Raw genomic sequence first — 19,582 nt, forward strand, 5'->3', positions numbered from 1 at the left:
ACGTGAAATGTTAGCGCCCAGCGTGCGGCGGTAGACTCTGGTACCTGGGGTTCTCCTGGGCCTCGATGAGCCGGATCACGTCGTCCATCCACAGCAGCAGGTCCCGGACCATGCTGAAGAACCGGAACTTGTCTCCGGTGTCGAGGAGGCGGAGCCTGCGGCCGTCACAGGCCTCCAGCAGACTCCTCCACGCCTCCAGCACCTCGCTCTCCCTCCGCTGGATGTCATCCGCCTTATCGCCGGCGTACGCCGACTGGAGGCGGACCGCGTCGTCCTGCAGCTGCCTCACCTGCCGTGCAAAGGTCAAAGGTCAGATCAGGTGTGATGGAAGGATCCGAAACCGGAGCTCCATGTCCCATTGACCCAACGTGTCCCCGTAAAGCAGGTTAGGTGACACTGACCTGTGTTCCCAGGGCCTGGATGTCATGTTCGAAGGTGGTGTGCATCCTCTGCAGCATCTCCACCGTATTCTGGTCGCGGCCGACCTCCTCTGGCAGCTTCTTCTGTTTATCCAGAATGCGTCCCAGGATCTCCTTGGCGTCGTGGTAGAACTTGTGGAGCTCGAAGGACGCGGCGAGGATCTGCGTCCTGGTGTCGATGAGCTCCAGCAGGTCGGCCCAAGCTTCATTCAGCCCGTCCTTCCACTCTGCCACCGTCGCCGCGTCGCCGTGCCCGGTGTTGATCAGCTCGTCCGCCAAACGGTTGACGGCGTCCACGCGCTCCTGACCAATATTCCCAGTGTCCCGAGCAAACTCCCGGAAACGCTCCTGCAGCATCTGAGCAGAGAGGGCACGGGTCAGAGGGCACAGGTCAGGGGTCAGAGGTCAGAGGTCAGAGGACAGAGGACAGAGGTCAGAGGACAGATGTCAGAGGACAGAGGACAGGGGTCAGAGGACAGAGGACAGAGGACAGAGGACAAAGGTCAGAGGACAGAGGACAGAGGTCAGAGGACAGAGGTCAGAGGTCAGGGGTCAGAGGACAGAGGACACAGGACAGAGGTCAGAGGACACAGGACAGAGGACAGAGGTCAGAGGACAGAGGACACAGGACAGAGGACAGAGGACAGAGGTCAGAGGACACAGGTCAGAGGACAGAGGACAGAGGTCAGGTGACAGAGGTCAGGTGACAGAGGACAGGGCAGAGGACAGAGGACAGAGGTCAGAGGACAGAGGACAGAGGACAGAGGTCAGGTGACAGAGGACAGAGGACAGAGGTCAGAGGTCAGAGGACAGAGGACAGAGGACAGAGGACACAGGTCAGAGGACAGAGGTCAGGTGACAGAGGTCAGGTGACAGAGGACAGGGCAGAGGACAGAGGACAGAGGACAGAGGTCAGAGGACACAGGTCAGAGGACAGAGGACAGAGGACACAGGTCAGGTGACAGAGGTCAGGTGACAGAGGACAGAGGTCAGAGGACAGAGGTCAGGTGACAGAGGACAGAGGTCAGAGGACACAGGTCAGAGGACAGAGGACAGAGGACACAGGTCAGAGGACAGAGGTCAGGTGACAGAGGTCAGGTGACAGAGGACAGGGCAGAGGACAGAGGACAGAGGACAGAGGTCAGAGGACAGAGGTCAGGTGACAGAGGTCAGGTGACAGAGGACAGGGCAGAGGACAGAGGACAGAGGACAGAGGTCAGAGGACACAGGTCAGAGGACACAGGTCAGGTGACAGAGGTCAGGTGACAGAGGACAGGGCAGAGGACAGAGGACAGAGGACAGAGGTCAGAGGACAGAGGACAGAGGACAGAGGACAGAGGTCAGGTGACAGAGGACAGAGGACAGAGGACAGAGGTCAGGTGACAGAGGACAGAGGTCAGAGGACACAGGTCAGAGGACAGAGGACAGAGGTCAGAGGACACAGGTCAGAGGACAGAGGACAGAGGTCAGAGGACAGAGGTCAGAGGACACAGGTCAGAGGACAGAGGTCAGGTGACAGAGGTCAGGTGACAGAGGACAGAGGTCAGAGGACAGAGGACAGAGGTCAGAGGACACAGGTCAGAGGACACAGGACAGAGGACAGAGGACAGAGGTCAGAGGACAGAGGTCAGAGGACAGAGGACAGAGGTCAGAGGACACAGGTCAGAGGACAGAGGACACAGGTCAGAGGGCAGAGGACACAGGTCAGAGGACAGAGGACACAGGTCAGAGGGCAGAGGACAGAGGACAGAGGACAGAGGACACAGGACAGAGGACAGAGGACAGAGGTCAGAGGACAGAGGACAGAGGTCAGAGGACACAGGTCAGAGGACAGAGGACACAGGTCAGAGGGCAGAGGACACAGGTCAGAGGACAGAGGACAGAGGTCAGAGGACAGAGGACAGAGGTCAGAGGGCAGAGGACACAGGTCAGAGGACAGAGGACAGAGGACACAGGTCAGAGGACAGAGGTCAGGTGACAGAGGTCAGGTGACACGATCACATATAAAAACAGGGTGAGGCAGTAAAAATAGTGGTTCATAGTACTGACTCACATTAAATAGAAAGATGATTTACAGTCATGTCTCAAATACTGCAGTGGTAGTATCAGTAGTAGTATTAATAGTAGTACCAGTACCAGTACCAGGACTGGCGGTAACCTACGGTGACGTGTTCGTAGTCCTGGCCCAGCTCGTGCGACCCGGCCACCACCTCCCTCTCAGCGATCCACTGCTCGAGGTCGTCCACCTCCCGGTTCAGCTGGAAAAGGCGGAGCCTCTCGTCCAGTTTGCCCCGCCTCTCCTCTGACAGGTCCTTCAGGCCGGCGTACAGCTTATCCACCTGAGACTGACGCATGCTGATCCGCTCGCTGACACACACACACACACACACACACACACACACACACACACACACACACACACACTCTGTCAGGATGGTGACAGACTCTGGACCGGTTCAGGTGAGTGGGATCAGTATTAAACCCCGGTGAGACCGGTGGGGGTCTGTGGTACCTGTCGGGGTGTCCGTCAGCCACCAGGCCTCTGCTGGTCTTGGACAGCTGGTGGACGGTCTCGGCGTAGTCCTCCACCGCCTGCTCCACGATCTGATGCTTCTTCTGCATGGTGACGGCGCTCAGCTCGTCCTGACAGACAGAGAAAAGCGCCTGTGTTACAGCACCACAGCAGGTTCACCCACCTGATCACAGTAGGTCCACTAAAAGAGCTTGTTTGATCCACCGACAGGCTCAGAGTGTTATTCTAAGTGTGTGACAGCATCATGGAAAGGATCCCTACAGAGAGAGACCTGGAAGATCCTTTTGGTTTAACCACAAACAGCACACACACCAGACTACATTCACTAAAACAGGGATTTTAGAGCTGCTGCCTCCATCAGTCAGTGTGTTACTGTGTGTTACTGTGTGACTGTGTGTGTTACTGTGTGTTACTGTGTGTGTTACTGTGTGTTACTGTGTGTGTTACTGTGTGTGTTACTGTGTGTTACTGTGTGTTACTGTGTGTTACTGTGTGTGTTACTGTGTGTGTTACTGTGTGTTACTGTGTGTTACTGTGTGTTACTGTGTGTGTTACTGTGTGTTACTGTGTGTGTTACTGTGTGTTACTGTGTGTGTTACTGTGTGTGTTACTGTGTGTGTTACTGTGTGTTACTGTGTGTTACTGTGTGTTACTGTGTGTGTTACTGTGTGTGTTACTGTGTGTTACTGTGTGTTACTGTGTGTGTTACTGTGTGTTACTGTGTGTTACTGTGTGTGTTACTGTGTGTTACTGTGTGTTACTGTGTGTGTTACTGTGTGTGTTACTGTGTGTTACTGTGTGTTACTGTGTGTTACTGTGTGTGTTACTGTGTGTTACTGTGTGTGTTACTGTGTGTTACTGTGTGTGTTACTGTGTGTGTTACTGTGTGTGTTACTGTGTGTTACTGTGTGTTACTGTGTGTTACTGTGTGTGTTACTGTGTGTGTTACTGTGTGTTACTGTGTGTTACTGTGTGTTACTGTGTGTGTTACTGTGTGTGTTACTGTGTGTTACTGTGTGTTACTGTGTGTTACTGTGTTACTGTGTGTTACTGTGTGTGTTACTGTGTGTGTTACTGTGTGTTAGTGTGTGTTACTGTGTGTTATTGTGTGTTACTGTGTTACTGTGTGTTATTGTGTGTTACTGTGTTACTGTGTGTTATTGTGTGTTACTGTGTGTTACTGTGTGTTACTGTGTGTTATTGTGTGTTACTGTGTTACTGTGTGTTACTGTGTGTTATTGTGTGTTATTGTGTGTTACTGTGTGTTATTGTGTGTTACTGTGTTACTGTGTGTTATTGTGTGTTATTGTGTGTTACTGTGTGTTACTGTGTGTTATTGTGTGTTACTGTGTTACTGTGTGTTACTGTGTGTTATTGTGTGTTATTGTGTGTTACTGTGTGTTATTGTGTGTTACTGTGTTACTGTGTGTTATTGTGTGTTACTGTGTTACTGTGTTATTGTGTGTTACTGTGTGTTATTGTGTGTTACTGTGTTACTGTGTGTTACTGTGTGTTATTGTGTGTTACTGTGTGTTATTGTGTGTTATTGTGTGTTACTGTGTGTTACTGTGTGTTACTGTGTGTCACACACACACTGTGTTGGACCAGAACTAAACTTTGAGTGCTCACCAGAAGGGAGCAGGATTCAAGACGGGGGGTTTCAGATCAGATCAAGTGTGGAGCTTAGAATGAGTCACACGGCAGGAAGTGCTGCATTTTGGTAACTTAGTGATCAGGACACACGATGACATCACTCTGTGGTCACCCATGTTTACTGCCCCCCCTAGTCTCGGCCCCCCCCACCTTGGCCTTCTCCTCTGACATCATGTACAGCTCCTGCTCGCTCATCCAGGCCTCGGCCTCCGCGGCATCGAAGTAGTACTGCTGGGCTTTGTGCGCCTCCTCCAGCCGGCCGTGGCGGCGCTCCGCCTCCTCCATCAGCTGGCGCCACAGCTGCTGCAGGTCGGCCAGGCGCTGCCGGATCACACCGGTGCTGACGGAGTCGTCCTTCAGGAGGCCCCCGCTGCGCTCCAGGATGTCGTCGATGCGGGGCTGATGGCCCTGGATCTCCTTCTGCAGAGTCTGAGGAGGACGAGGTCACAGCATCAGTACACCTTCATCACTGATCACTGATCACTGATTGGTCAGTGAGCAGGTAGCCCCGCCCTAAAGCCCCCCCCTTCCTGGTGTATCTTCCTCTAAATGGACCATAACTTACTAAATGAACTGAAGGAAGGAAAAATAGTACAATAACGAGAAGTCGATTAATGAACTTAATCAGCAACTAGTTTATTAATCAACTATTGGTTCAAGTCCTTTTTAGAGCAAAACGTCTTTACACAGACTGATACCGACCAATCAGAGGACGCTTCTTTACAGACTGATACCGACCAATCAGAGGACGCTTCTTTATAGACTGATACCGACCAATCAGAGGACGCTTCTTTACAGACTGATACCGACCAATCAGAGGACGCTTCTTTACAGACTGATACCGACCAATCAGAGGACGCTTCTTTATAGACTGATACCGACCAATCAGAGGACGCTTCTTTACAGACTGATACCGACCAATCAGAGGACGCTTCTTTATAGACTGATACCGACCAATCAGAGGACGCTTCTTTACAGACTGATACCGACCAATCAGAGGACGCTTCTTTATAGACTGATACCGACCAATCAGAGGACGCTTCTTTACAGACTGATACCGACCAATCAGAGGACGCTTCTTTATAGACTGATACCGACCAATCAGAGGACGCTTCTTTACACAGACTGATACCGACCAATCAGAGGACACCGACACTTTTTATCCAGTCTGGGATCTGGTGAATCTGATCTGGGATCTGGTTCTCAGAGGTCCATCGGGACTCGGGTCGTCTCACCTGATTCTTCTTGATGAGCAGCTGGACCGTCTGCAGGTTGTGTCCGTGGTCGGTGGACGTGGCCACAGGCGTCCTCTCCTGAACCCACAGCTGGAAGACAAGAACGCAACGAGACATGAGACCGCCGAGTCCTACGGTCCACACTCAGACTCGGTTCTAGTCTCTTGATCGGTTCTGGTCTGTGGACCAGGTCTACGTACGATCTCGTCCTCCACGTCCCGGTTGAACTGGTGGACCTCTCTGGACTCCACCAGGAGGTTCCTGCGGTGCCGCAGCGGCTCCAGCAGGTCCTGGAACTTCCTCTCCAGCAGCTGCCTCCGTCCATCCACCTCGTCTGCGTCCTTCACCTCCTGCCCCAGAGCCCGGACCTGAGTCTGCAGCTCCACCACCTCCCTCTGCCGCACCTCCACCTGGGTCTCCAGCATCTACGGGGGGTTCAAGAGCTGAGACTGCAGCATATAGAACTACTACTGTACTACTACAATATACTAATAAATATACTACTACTACTGCATATAGTACTGCACTTACTACTACGTACACTACTACGTGTACTGATACCTACACTGAAACTACATTTACTGCAAACAGTAACTGGCAGTGGAAGAAGTACTTCCTGTAGTATAAACAACAGTTACATTTCAAAGTTCCAGCCTATAGTTATCACTGTAAACGCAGTACTGGATGTGGTACTTTATACACAGTTTACATAGTATTTTAAAATCTGATTGTGTCATAACTGCAGCTGTCAGATAAACGTCCAAGTACACAGCAGCATCATTGGAAATACTCCACAGTATGAGTACTTCCTACCACTGCTGGTACTACAGCTTGTCTCAGTACTGCAGTACTCGTAGTACCTGCTGTTTCTTGAGCAGGATGTTGACGGAGGTCAGGTCTTTGCCGTACTCGTCAGACTGGATCTGACCCTCCAGGCCGCCCATCCACTTGTCGAGGTCGGCGCAGCTCTGGGTGAACAGCTCCGCCTTGTTGGCGTCGAACAGACACTGAGCTTTAGTCTGCGTGGTCGACTCCAACTCCTCCCACATGGCGTGCAGCCCAGACAGCTTCTCCTTCACAACCGCCTCCGTTTCCGGCTTCTCCGACACCAGCAGGGCGCCATCCTGCAGGAGGACGAACCGGGACACGGGTCAAAGGTCACGTTAAGGGGGGCGTGCTAAATAAAGTGTTCTGTTCTGTTCGGTCGCGGTCGGACCGCTCCATCGCTCAGTGAATGTGTGAACCCGCCGTCCGTACCTTCTGGATCTTGTCGAGCCACTCCTTGTTGGACTGCAGCTCGGCCATGAAGGCCTGGTGCTTCAACCACTTGCTGTGCAGATTTCTGGCCTCGTCGTAGCTCATGTCCTGAGCCGTCAGCATCTTCTCGTTGATCCACAGAGACAGCTGCACACACACAACAGAATGTCTGTCACTGGTATATCCTCTGGAGAGCAGCAGCATCACTGACTGACCCGCCTCTAAACCTGATGTCAGAGTTTAGATCCAACTTTAGACTTCGTAAATTAAAAATGTAAAAGCCCAACTTGGGACAAGCATTGAAAATGAACATCAGTCTGGGATGTTTGGTGTTTTTGGGTGTTCGGGTGTCTGAGGGCCACTGACCTCCTGGCAGTCCTGCAGGAACTTCTGCAGGTCTCTGTTGTCCTTCAGCCTCATCAGCAGCTCCACTGCAGCCTCCCTGTTCTTCTTATGCCTGAGACACAGAGGACAAGCTCACAGTCTTTAGATACCAATAACCAGGGAGCTCATTCTGCTACAATAACACTGACAGAAAGACCATCTGGACTTCAAAACACACACAGAGCCATCAAATACTCTCAATTTACTGGTAATATAATATAATATGATATGATATGTTGTTGTCCTTTTTCTGGCTGCTTCCGGGGTCGCAACAGCGGATGACCCGCTCGTAGATTTTGGCGTAAGTTTTTTACACCGGATGCCCTTCCTGACGCAACCCTCGCCCATTTTTGGTAGCCGGGACTGGGAGGGAGTCAAACCCGGGTTACCCAGGCCGATGGCATGCGCAATTATCCACTGTGCTACCGGCCGGATTATAATATGATATGATATAATATAATATAATATAATATGATATGATATGATATGATATGATATGATATGATATGATATGATATGATATGATATAATATAATATAATATAAAATAATATGATATAATATAATATAATATGATATAATATTCCACTCTGACCACTGCAAAACAATTTCAAAACAAGGTCCATTTAGTAGCTTTTGATCATATCACATGACCTTCATCAGATGGAGTTTTCTTCGTCTGACTCACTTCTCTGATGGTCCTGCGGTCGAGGAAGAACTTCAGGGACCTTTGTTGGCTACTGAAGACCATGTGATATGATCAAAAGCTTCCTTGCAGCGACTAAATGGCCTGTTTGCTCTGTCCTGTGAGGACAGAGAGGATTCTGGGATAGGGCTCTTTGAGACCAACTGGCCCAAGGCTGACCTGTCATCGATGGACGCCACTCTCTCCTGGATACGTTCGGCGTTGATGTTCCCGTCGCTGGCCAGCCGCCGGCCGGCCTCCACCACACCGTTGATCTTGTCCTCGTTGGCGTCCATGGTGGTCATGAAGTCTTCCTGCTTCTTGATGGCAGCCTCGGCGCCCTCCAGGGTGGTGGGCATCTCGGTGTGAGCCAGGACGTACTCCTGCAGGACAAGGGTACAGGGACGGGGGTCAGGACTGAGATGGTCATTAAAACCACAAGGGTTCATCCTCTGGAGAGCAGGACGGGGATAAAGATACTCTGGATAGAGGTCTGGATCTGGTGGGTGGAGCTAAGGTCAGTAACCACTCAGGGTCGACTGAGGCCATGAATCTCAATAAACCAGGACCATGAATCCAGAGAAGCAGCGGACTCATTCGACTTTGGACAGAAGAAATACATCTTAAATGAATCATCACCATCACACACTCCTCACAGCGAGCGACCGAACCCGTCTCACTGCTTCCTGTCGGTCCTCACTGGGCGCCGTTCAGAGCTGAACTTTACTTCCTGTTTAAAGCTTGTTAATGGAGGAGCAGCAGCTGATTGGTGGAGCTGAATGAGGAGTCACCTGTCCGATAGCTCCTCCTCCCCCCGTTCGATGTTACTTTGCGACTGTTGTCACGCTCGTTCGCTGTTAGGACACGGCGTCAGATTATGAGTTTGTTTACCTGGTTGTTGAGGAAGGTCTCGGCCTGCTTGGTGTCCCGGAGGAACAGTTGGTAGGCGTGGGACTGGGACAGCAGGTTCTGCCGGTTCTCCCACATCTTGTGCAGCTCGTTCCAGCCGGTGTCGAGTGCCTGCAGCCGCTGTCGCAGGAACATGTACTGCGCGTCCGTCTGGCCCTGCGTCACCATCTCGCCCATGTCCCGCATCTTCTGGTAGTCCTCCTCGTAGTTCTGGATCTCATTCTTGATGCCTTCGTGCTGGGCCATGAGCTTCTCAGCCTCGGCCAGCGTGTTGGGCATGTCCTCGGAGGCGATGGCCGTCTGCGTGCGTGACAGCCACGACTGGAAGTCATCCAGCTCGCGCAGGAACTGCTGCAGCTTCCTGGCCTCGCCCAGAGACTCCTCACGGTTCTTTAGAGTGTTCTTCATCTCCTCCCAGACGGTGGTGATCTCAGCCAGGCGCCCTGTGATGGCCTTGGCCTGCTCGGGGTGCTCCTCTGCCAGCCGCTGGGCCTCGCCTCGCAGATCGCCCAGTTTGTCCTCGATGGCGGCGAGGTCGCGCTCCATGCCGGTCAGTTTGCGCTGCAGGGCCATGACCCCAGTGAGGTCGTTGCCCAGCTCCTGGGTGGACTCGATGACTTTGGTCTTCTCTTTGATCCAGGACTTGGTCTCGTTACAGTCGAGATGGTAGTTCTGCACGCCCAGAGCCGAGTTCAGGGACTCCTTCTTCTGGTCCACCAGGTCACGGAACTGACTCCATCTGCAGGCAGAGGATCACAGGCTACAGCGTGAACTGTGCTCTATCTCTACATAAGCTTTTTTGTTCATTCACAGACGTGTGACGTGTTTGTACCTGTTGTTGAGTTTGTCCAGCTGGGTCTTGATGTCCTTCTCACTCTGGTGACCGTTGTGCATCAGCTGCCGGGCGATCTGGTTCACCACGGCAACGCGAGACGCCTGGTTGTTCATCTCCGGCTCCAGACTCTCAAACCTGCACAGGACACATGAATCAGCGCCGGCTAACACAGACACACCATCAGAAAAAATGCTCGCAGCGTCGCATGGTCCTACCTGTGCTGTATGACCTCCAGGTCCTCGAGTTTCTCGGGAATCTCCATGCTGTTCAGCCACTGCTCCTTCTCGTCGATCCAGACCTCACAGGCGTTGGCTTCGCTGAACATCTTATAGAGTGCCAGAGCGTCCTGCAGCGCCTGCTTCCTAAGCTTCGTAAGCTCTGACACCTCCTTGTAGCGTTCCTCGATGCCTGCCAGTCGACCACGCACCTCCTCTGACTCCGCCTCCTCTTCGGGTAGCACGGCTGCCTGCTCGTGGAGCGAGTCGATGACCGGGCGGTAGCTGGCCACCTCCGCCGCTGCATCTTTGTGCTTCCTGACCAGTGCCTGGGTAGAGAATTCATCGTGGCCTGTTTCTCCACTGGAGACGATGCGCAGGGCGTCCAGCGTCCAGGCGTCCACATCATCTGCGTCTGTCTGGAACTGGTGCAAAGCCAGAGCCTCCTCCAGCCTCTTCTTCCTCGCCACCGCCAGCTGTTCCAGAGCCGCCCACTGGGCCCGCAGGTCGGCAATACGCTCCTGGATCTTGGAGGCGGCGAAGTGGCTGGCCTGCACCATGGCCTGGCCCTCTGCAATGGAGTGCTGGAGGTGACCAGCGCGGCCGCTCATCTCATCCTCCAGGGCCCGCTGCTCGCTGAGGAGGCGCAGCGCCCCCGTCAGGTCCTTGCCGTGCTCCACAGAGGACAGGATCTGCTCCTTCTCACGGATCCAGCCTTCCTCCTCGGCCATCTCCCAGAAGAACTTCCAGAGGCGACGGGACTCCTCCAGGCGGGCGCGGCGCTCGGCGGCCAGCTGGGTGAGCTCCTGGTAGCAGAACTCCAGATGGGAGACCCGGTCCTGGATGACCTGAGGGTCACAGGGCTTGTAGCCTGGACAGGAAGACACCATTATCAGCAAACACACAACAAACCAGGACAGACAGAAGCTCTGAGTGTCTGAGTAACAACGTGACGTATAAGAACACTTCAGAAAGGGGACAGGCACAGAGTCTGCTGAGCGCTGCTCACCGTCATCGTTGACAGAGTACTTCTGGGCGTTGGTGCTGACCGCCTTCACCCGGTCTGCCTGGATGGCGATGTCAGCCTCCACCAGGGCGTGTTTCTGCAGCAGGTCCTCCACACCCAACAGGTGCTTCCCATAGTCCTGAGACAGCAGTAACATCTAGACACCAAAGACAGACAGACAGACAGACAGACAGACAGAAGAGTTACCCCTTGTTTCTGGTCTTTGAGCTAAATATGTCTTGGACCCGTCTCTGAGTATAAACTCATACCCGTCCTCTCATCGGACCTTAAATCCACCGCGTGTGTGTGTGTGTGTGTGTGTGTGTGTGTGTGTGGGGGGATTCTGTGTACCTTCATCTCGTCCATCCAGTCCATGATGTAGAGCATCTCCTGGAAGACCCTCTGCAGGCCCAGGTTCATCTCCAGCCTCTGTCTGCGGGCCTTCAGCAGCTCCAGCAGGTACTCCCACAGTCGGACCACGTTGTCCTTCCTGGCCGTGATGCGTTTGATGTCATGGTAGTGCTCCACCTCCAGCTCCTTCGCCACGGCGAGCACGGCTTGGACACGCTCCTCGTATGCCGCAATGTCTGTCTCAATGGCCTCGTGCTTCTTGGTGGCCGCCTCCACGGCCTGGAGGTCGAAGCCAAAGTTGTCCTGGAGGGAGAAAGGAGGCGGTGGTACAGTTACATAGATGCAAACGTGGAGCGGCGCCTGGTAGCTGCTGCCGACTGGCCGTCATCTTACCTGTGACACCAGCCTCTGGTTTTCGCTGAGCCATGTCTCTCTCATGGCCGCCTTGCGGTCGAAGCGTCTGGCCAGTTGTTCCAGTTTCTCCTGACGAATCAGCTCCGTCCTCAGAGCCAGCTCCCTCTCATGCTCCGCCTTCTCCAGTCGCTCCCACGCCTGCCGACAATCACGCCAGCCGTTTCTGTTATTAGGAGCTGTGAGTGCTGTGCCTACATGAACTATGATGCTGCTGAACCAGACTGTAAACTCCAGTCGACCTTCAGGCCTCTGAGTCATTTTACTGAGTCTGAACTCAGCGAATCCAAATCCTTTTGGATCTCTTGTGTGATTCAGCAGCAGTAATGGTTGTGGGGGTTTTATACCTTGTTGATGTCTGAGATGAGTTTTCCCTCTCGGGGCATGTAGACCTTCTGGTTGTTGGCTCTCATTTTACTTTGGATGGTGAAGAGAAGAACCTCCAGGTTTCCCTTCTCCGTGAACCTAAGGAGAGACGTCAGGAGGAGGTGAGGAGGAGGCCGAGGAGGTGGGGGAGGCAGGGAGGAGAACAGTTCTGAGATTGGTAAAAGGTGTTGATTAGTATGTGGAGTTCTTAAAGTACATTTTAGTTCAGCAAATTACATTTCTGCTGTTACTAAACGCATCAGTGTGCACTGTGTAGGGGAGGATGCAGGGGTGAGGATGGGGGAGGTGAGGATAGAGGATGGGGGAGGATGCAGGGGTGAGGATGGGCGAGGTGAGGATAGAGGATGGGGGAGGTGAGGATAGAGGATGGGGGAGGATGCAGGGGTGAGGATGGAGGATGGGGGAGGATGCAGGGGTGAGGATAGAGGATGGGGGAGGATGCAGGGGTGAGGATAGAGGATGCAGGGGTGAGGATGGGCGAGGTGAGGATAGAGGATGGGGGAGGATTGGGGAGGATGGGGGAGGCGCGGTCCAGACTTTGGGGGTTTCTCCACGGTCCGGTAGGTGTTGAAGGCCTGCAGCTGCTGCTGGACTCCGACCAGAGAGTTGGCGAACTTCCTGTTGTTGAGGATGATGATGGTCTGTTCGATCCACTCCAGCAGGTCTGAGGCCAGAGACTCGTACTTCTCAATCATCTTCTCTGTCTCGATGGCGTTGTCCAACACCTGGACGCAAAAGCAGACATGTCACACACACACACACACACACACACTATAACATACAACAGTATTTCTAACCCCACCTCCTGTCCGTGCACATCCTGGAGTACTAACTGTTACAGCCGTTATATCGCTCTCTGCACACACACCAAACTACATTCACTTAAACAGGGATTTTAGCTCATAGAACACAGGAGCTGCTGGTCTGCTGCTGCCTCCATCAGTCAGTGTGTTCGTGTTATTGTTTGTTACACAGATGTTGAGTTTGATCTGAACGAACCCTTTAAAACACCAAAGTCACACAGTAACACAGACACACTGACTGATGGAGGCAGCAGCAGAGCAGCAGCTCCTGTGTCCTGTTCTCTAAAATCCCTGTTTTAGTGAATGTAGTCTGGTGTGTGTGCTGTTTGTGGTTAAACCAAAAGGATCTTCCAGGTCTCTCTCTGTAGGGATCCTTTCCATGATGCTGTCACACACTTAGAATAACACTCTGAGCCTGTAAGTGGATCAAACAAGCTCTTTTAGGGCTGAGGTGATCTACTGGACCAGTTCCATCACTTTTACTAACTACCAGTCACTCAGACACCAGGATGTGGACAGAGAGGATCATGGGTAGAAACAGTGGAGCTTTCCTTTAATAATTTCCTCTGGAAAGCAGAATCTCTGGATGTGAACTGATGTTAATAGTTAAATATCAACCATTAATCTCTGAATCATCTCTGGACTATTTGAGGTAAACAGCAGTTCTGACCTTTCCTATGCGTTTGCCCTCCACCTTCAGAGCTTTCATCTTGGAGAAGTAGTGATAATACGTCACCACGTAGGTGATGACCGACTTCTCGTCAGGATGGTCCACACTGATGTCTGCAACACAAAGAGCAGCGTTAGAGGAGCTGAAGTCTCCAGTCACTGTGACAGACACGTTCTGCTTCGTGTTTGGCTTAAATATTTGAAGGAAATGACACAAAAGCTGCACTGCGGTCGTCCCGGGGGGGCCAACGGGGTCCGGGGGGGGGCTCTCTCACCCTCGGGGTCCAGCAGCTTGGTGAGGCCCAGGTGCTGCTCGGCCAGGTTGAAGGCGTTCTGCAGGTTGTAGTGAGCGTTTGACTTCTTCAGCTTGTCAAAGTCGATCAGATCCGACCTGGAGACAGGAAGCAGGTGAAATCAGCTAATGAACACACTCAGTGAGATTTAACCACGCGGACGCAGTGAGCCCCTCTGGACCAGGACCGAGCCCCTCCGGACCAGGACCGAGGCCCTCCGGACCAGGACCGAGCCCCTCTGGACCAGGACCGAGCCCCTCCGGACCAGGACCGAGCCCCTCCGGACCAGGACCGAGCCCCCCGGGTACGTGACGGGAGCTCACCTGTGCTTGTGGATGAGGGCGTTGAAGGCCATGCCGTCTCTCCAGCTGGTGGTGAAGTTGTGGATGTTGACGTTGGGATACCTGAGGACAGAAACACCTGCGTCACTCTGAGCACCAGGTGACCCTGTGAGCCCGCGGACGACAGAAGCAGAGACGAAGAACACGTTGGAGCTGCCGTTAAAGGGACAGTCCGTATACTGTGAAGGCAGAGCACTGAGCCACACTGCAGATAACGAGGACTGGCCCTTTAAGAACAGAGGCGAACATTTTACAGTGACGAGACGCCTGCGAGCTGCTTCAGATCAGATCACGTGATCACATGATCACATGATCAATTCCTCTCACTGACACACACCCTCAGCGCAGCATCAGCAGCAAAAGAATCAGTAGTAACTGATAGTATTACTAGTACTAGTACTACTAGCAGTACTAGCAGTACAAGTACTAGTACTACTAGCAGTACTAGTATGAGTCTCACCCGGCCGTCTTCATCTGACACCAGAGCAGCAGAGCGTCCTTCGCTGATCTTTTCTCTTTGTTGTCTTCGGTCTCCACACTGATGTCCTGAATCTGAAACAAAACCACATCAGAGTCACTCCTCCACCTGTCTGGTGTGTCCAGGTGAGCAGACCACCTGTTCCTGTACTCACTCCTCCACCTGTCTGGTGTGTCCAGGTGAGCAGACCACCTGTTCCTGTACTCACTCCTCCACCTGTCTGGTGTGTCCAGGTGAGCAGACCACCTGTTCCTGTACTCACTCCTCCACCTGTCTGGTGTGTCCAGGTGAGCAGACCACCTGTTCCTGTACTCACTCCTCCACCTGTCTGATTTTTAAAAAGGTGCTGGTCCACCACAGTCTGGATCAGGTCATTTTGTGTTACTGGGCGACTTTTTAAAGGGTGAGTTCAGCTCCAACAGTGTCTGTGTAACTCACAATAACACAGACTGACTGATGGAGGCAGCAGCAGAGCAGCTCCTGTGTCCTATGAGCTAAAATCAGTGTTTTAGTGAATGGAGTCTGGTGTGTGTGCTGAGAGCGATAGAACATCGCAGCCTTTGAGGCCCGTTTGTCAGTTGAGGTGATAAAATCGATCCGTATAATAATCTTGATCCATTTCACTGTCAGGTCTATTGATGGGTGACATCACAATGACATAATGATGACATCATCAGCAAGCAGCTCTGAGACGCTCAGGAATCCCCTGATCTGATTGGCTGCGCCTGAGAGGACGAGTTCAGGGAAAAGAAAACCGAGTTTCAGGAGGAGGAGGGGGCTGATTGGTTGGATTTTTTCTAGACAGACACACACACACACTCACTGGGGATTCACAGAGGTCAAAGGTTGATGGGACATCACCTGGACTGAGTTTCCATGACGATGGCTTTGAACAAACCTGGACTTTAACCTGAGCGGTTTAATGACTGACAGCGAAGTGGCCGACCTGTAATCAAAGGGGGCGTGTCCCTGTGTCACCTTGAAAGTCCAAAGATCCAGAATATTTATTCAAACGCAGGACGTCTTATTTTACTGCAGTTTGAAAACAATAAAGTTTTATTGAAGAAGAACCCCTGTGACATCATCAGTGTGTTCCCAGTTACATGTAGGAGGACCGTCCCACACACGAACTAATGAAGGACAGAAAAACACACGTTTAATTCTTCTTAAATGAGCGAGTCAACAATCACCTGGACGAGGAAGAGATTCTTGTTTCGTCTCTTTTTTCACAGTATTCTTATTTTATTTCAGAATTCAGTTTGCTGATTGGCTGTTCAACTGTTTCATATACATGAGCAAAATTTTAAAAACGATTTCATTTATTGTGTCTTTTGCAGTTTCATGGTTTTATTTTATATTTTGTCTGTATTTACTGACATGATTATTTTTTTCATATTAATGTGTTTTGTGCTGGACACAACACACCAGACTACATTCACAAAAACAGTGATTTTAGCTCACAGAACACAGGAGCTGCTGCTCTGCTACTTCCTCCATCAGTCAGTGTGTCTGTTACTGTGTGTTACACACATGTTGTGTTGAGTCTGAACTAAACTTTGTTACACCAAAGTCACACAATAACAGAAACAAACTAATTGATCAAGGCGGGAAGAAGACCAGCAACTCTTGTGTAAAATGACTGTTTTTGTCAATGGAGTCTGGTCGGATCACGCTGCAGCTACACATAGTCTGTCTACAGACACCAGGGTGTGGACACAGAGGACGCACGGCTAAAACAGTGGAGTTGCCCTTTACCTTATAGAACGATAGAATTATTTACTAGAACAGAAACGACATCTCTGTCCCAGTTCCTGCGGCAGCTGCGGTCTCTGTAGGAACATGTCGCACCTGTCCTGACAGGTGAAGGTGTTTGTCTTCAGCATGGTTACCTGGAAGCGGAGGATGATGGTCCAGATGAGGCCCAGCGTCAGTCTGTGGTTTCCATCCACGATGTCGTGGGAGCCCATGTTCTCCAGGTGGACCCGCTGCTCCTTCAGGAACTGCAGAGCTTTGTCCACGTTCTCCAGACAGTGGATCCTCATCCGGCCCTTGGTGGGCTTCGGCTGGAGACAAGCACAGAAGAAGAAAGAGCTGAGACGTAGTCGGGATGGAGCTGCACTTCCTGTGGGATTTTCACAATAAAACACCCATAAAGACGATATTCAGACTCATCACGGAGAACCCAAACCAGGTTTAACTCAGGACGTGGACAAAACCCACCGTCCTCCTGGCCCTGAATGCAGCACAGGAAGTGAGAGAACAGTGAAGTGTCCTTGCTCTGCAGGAAGGGGGGGCGGCTGGACCGCAGCCAGCACCCCCACATCTCCTAGTCCAGGATCACGGCCAACGAGTCCTCCAGCTGAGCCTCGCTGTCCCAAACTCTGAGGACGAGTCTTATGTTTCAGGAGGGAAACAGGAAGTTAAACAGGAAGTAGAACTCACCTGGTTCAGCCCCCCCCCCAAGTCCTCAGAGAACCAGAACTACAGACTGTCCCACACCTGAGTCCTGAGGGTATTCAGTGAGTACTGAGGGTATTCAGTGAGTACTGAGGGTATTCAGTGAGTCCTGAGGGTATTCAGTGAGTACTGAGGGTATTCAGTGAGTACTGAGGGTATTTAGTGAGTACTGAGGGTATTTAGTGAGTCCTGAGGGTATTTAGTGAGTCCTGAGGGTATGTAGTGAGTACTGAGGGTATTTAGTGAGTACTGAGGGTATTTAGTGAGTACTGAGGGTATTCAGTGAGTACTGAGGGTATTTAGTGAGTACTGAGGGTATTTAGTGAGTCCTGAGGGTATTTAGTGAGTCCTGAGGGTATTTAGTGAGTCCTGAGGGTATTCAGTGAGTACTGAGGGTATTTAGCGTGTCCTGAGGGTATTCAGTGAGTACTGAGGGTATTTAGTGAGTACTGAGGGTATTCAGTGAGTCCTGAGGGTATTTAGTGAGTACTGAGGGTATTTAGTGAGTCCTGAGGGTATTTAGTGAGTCCTGAGGGTATTTAGTGAGTCCTGAGGGTATTCAGTGAGTACTGAGGGTATTTAGTGAGTCCTGAGGGTATTCAGTGAGTACTGAGGGTATTTAGTGAGTACTGAGGGTATTCAGTGAGTCCTGAGGGTATTTAGTGAGTACTGAGGGTATTTAGTGAGTACTGAGGGTATTCAGTGAGTCCTGAGGGTATTTAGTGAGTACTGAGGGTATTTAGTGAGTCCTGAGGGTATTTAGTGAGTCCTGAGGGTATTCAGTGAGTACTGAGGGTATTTAGCGTGTCCTGAGGGTATTCAGTGAGTACTGAGGGTATTTAGTGAGTACTGAGGGTATTCAGTGAGTCCTGAGGGTATTTAGTGAGTACTGAGGGTATTTAGTGAGTCCTGAGGGTATTTAGTGAGTCCTGAGGGTATTTAGTGAGTCCTGAGGGTATTCAGTGAGTACTGAGGGTATTTAGTGAGTCCTGAGGGTATTCAGTGAGTACTGAGGGTATTTAGTGAGTACTGAGGGTATTCAGTGAGTCCTGAGGGTATTTAGTGAGTACTGAGGGTATTCAGTGAGTACTGAGGGTATTTAGTGAGTACTGAGGGTATTCAGTGAGTCCTGAGGGTATTTAGTGAGTCCTGAGGGTATTCAGTGAGTACTGAGGGTATTTAGTGAGTCCTGAGGGTATTCAGTGAGTACTGAGGGTATTTAGTGAGTACTGAGGGTATTCAGTGAGTCCTGAGGGTATTTAGTGAGTACTGAGGGTATTTAGTGAGTCCTGAGGGTATTTAGTGAGTACTGAGGGTATTTAGCGAGTCCTGAGGGTATTCAGTGAGTCCTGAGGGTATTCAGTGAGTACTGAGGGTACTTAGCGTGTACTTAGCGTGTACTTAGCGTGTACTTAGCGTGTACTTAGCGTGTACTTAGCGTGTACTGTACCAGTCTCTCCCCTGACAGGACCTCCAGCAGTTTGATGAGCATGCGTCCGTCCCTCAGGTCCATGTAAAGGTCTGTGATCCTGCAGGAGACTCTGGACAGGTGAGAGTTCACCCACTTAGTGAAGGTCTTCTTCTGCACGGCCTCCCGCTCATCTGCACACACACACACACACACACACACACACACACACACACACACACAGGTTAGAGGTTAGCGGTCGTTAGCCACATTAGCCACGTTAGCTTGTGTTGTTTCCCTTGATGTGACAGAGTGATGGAGGAGAGCCTGGAGTTTGACAGGAAACACACACACACACACACACACACACACACACACACACACACGGCCTTCCTGACACTAGACTCTGTGGATGTCAGCGGAGAACCATCAGACCGCCGGCCCAGTCCAACCAGAAGGCCCAGACCCAGCAGCTGGGTCCTCCTCGGTCCTCCAGCTTCTTCTTCTTCTTCTCTTCTTACCTTGCAGCTGTTTGAATCGACCCTCCAGCAAGTCGTAGCTGAACCGAGTCGAGTCGGCCGACGCCCACTCCGCTTCCATCTCGGCGCCCAAAGTGTCCGACCCTGACCAAAGGGACCCTGACCAAAGGGAAGACCTCCTCCGGACGGAGTCCGGGACCAGAGGAGGGCGAGTCCTGATGGCTGCAGATCAGCTGGCCGGGCGCTCAGGAGGCTCCGGCCTCATATTTCAGAACGGTGGTCCAGGACCACAAGGCTCTCACTCCACCCTCTGATCAGGTCCGATCAGGTCCGAGCAAAGTCCACACTTAGCAAACACAATCCCAGACCGGCTTC

At 51.8% G+C, this 19,582-nt stretch overlaps 1 protein-coding gene across 2 annotated transcripts in view; it reads right to left on the bottom strand.

The window, feature by feature from the left end:
• LOC139199211 (spectrin beta chain, non-erythrocytic 1-like) overlaps window positions 1-19,582 on the bottom strand; it is a 36,204-nt gene that overhangs the window by 5,678 nt on the left and 10,944 nt on the right. The window contains exons 1-26 of one of the 2 annotated variants that reach the window (XM_070828245.1): window positions 19,250-19,371; window positions 18,771-18,922; window positions 16,753-16,926; window positions 14,846-14,937; window positions 14,368-14,448; window positions 14,027-14,142; window positions 13,753-13,865; window positions 12,817-13,004; window positions 12,240-12,357; window positions 11,875-12,033; window positions 11,482-11,784; window positions 11,134-11,287; window positions 10,125-10,995; window positions 9,907-10,044; window positions 9,057-9,813; window positions 8,346-8,548; window positions 7,464-7,554; window positions 7,098-7,244; window positions 6,701-6,964; window positions 6,041-6,265; window positions 5,841-5,930; window positions 4,756-5,034; window positions 2,932-3,062; window positions 2,582-2,786; window positions 402-776; window positions 45-289 (exon numbers count right to left, since the gene is read on the bottom strand). In XM_070828245.1, the coding sequence (XP_070684346.1) occupies window positions 45-289; window positions 402-776; window positions 2,582-2,786; window positions 2,932-3,062; window positions 4,756-5,034; window positions 5,841-5,930; window positions 6,041-6,265; window positions 6,701-6,964; window positions 7,098-7,244; window positions 7,464-7,554; window positions 8,346-8,548; window positions 9,057-9,813; window positions 9,907-10,044; window positions 10,125-10,995; window positions 11,134-11,287; window positions 11,482-11,784; window positions 11,875-12,033; window positions 12,240-12,357; window positions 12,817-13,004; window positions 13,753-13,865; window positions 14,027-14,142; window positions 14,368-14,448; window positions 14,846-14,937; window positions 16,753-16,926; window positions 18,771-18,922; window positions 19,250-19,328 (5,750 nt within the window). In that variant the 5' untranslated portion in view covers window positions 19,329-19,371. Of the gene's footprint in view, window positions 1-44; window positions 290-401; window positions 777-2,581; window positions 2,787-2,931; window positions 3,063-4,755; window positions 5,035-5,840; window positions 5,931-6,040; window positions 6,266-6,700; window positions 6,965-7,097; window positions 7,245-7,463; window positions 7,555-8,345; window positions 8,549-9,056; window positions 9,814-9,906; window positions 10,045-10,124; window positions 10,996-11,133; window positions 11,288-11,481; window positions 11,785-11,874; window positions 12,034-12,239; window positions 12,358-12,816; window positions 13,005-13,752; window positions 13,866-14,026; window positions 14,143-14,367; window positions 14,449-14,845; window positions 14,938-16,752; window positions 16,927-18,770; window positions 18,923-19,249; window positions 19,372-19,582 lie in introns of those variants that run through there. The other variant, XM_070828244.1, reaches the window with a different exon arrangement.

This window comes from Pempheris klunzingeri, chromosome 3 (genome assembly GCF_042242105.1).
Source record: "Pempheris klunzingeri isolate RE-2024b chromosome 3, fPemKlu1.hap1, whole genome shotgun sequence".
In the NCBI taxonomy this organism is placed as follows: domain Eukaryota; kingdom Metazoa; phylum Chordata; class Actinopteri; order Acropomatiformes; family Pempheridae; genus Pempheris; species Pempheris klunzingeri.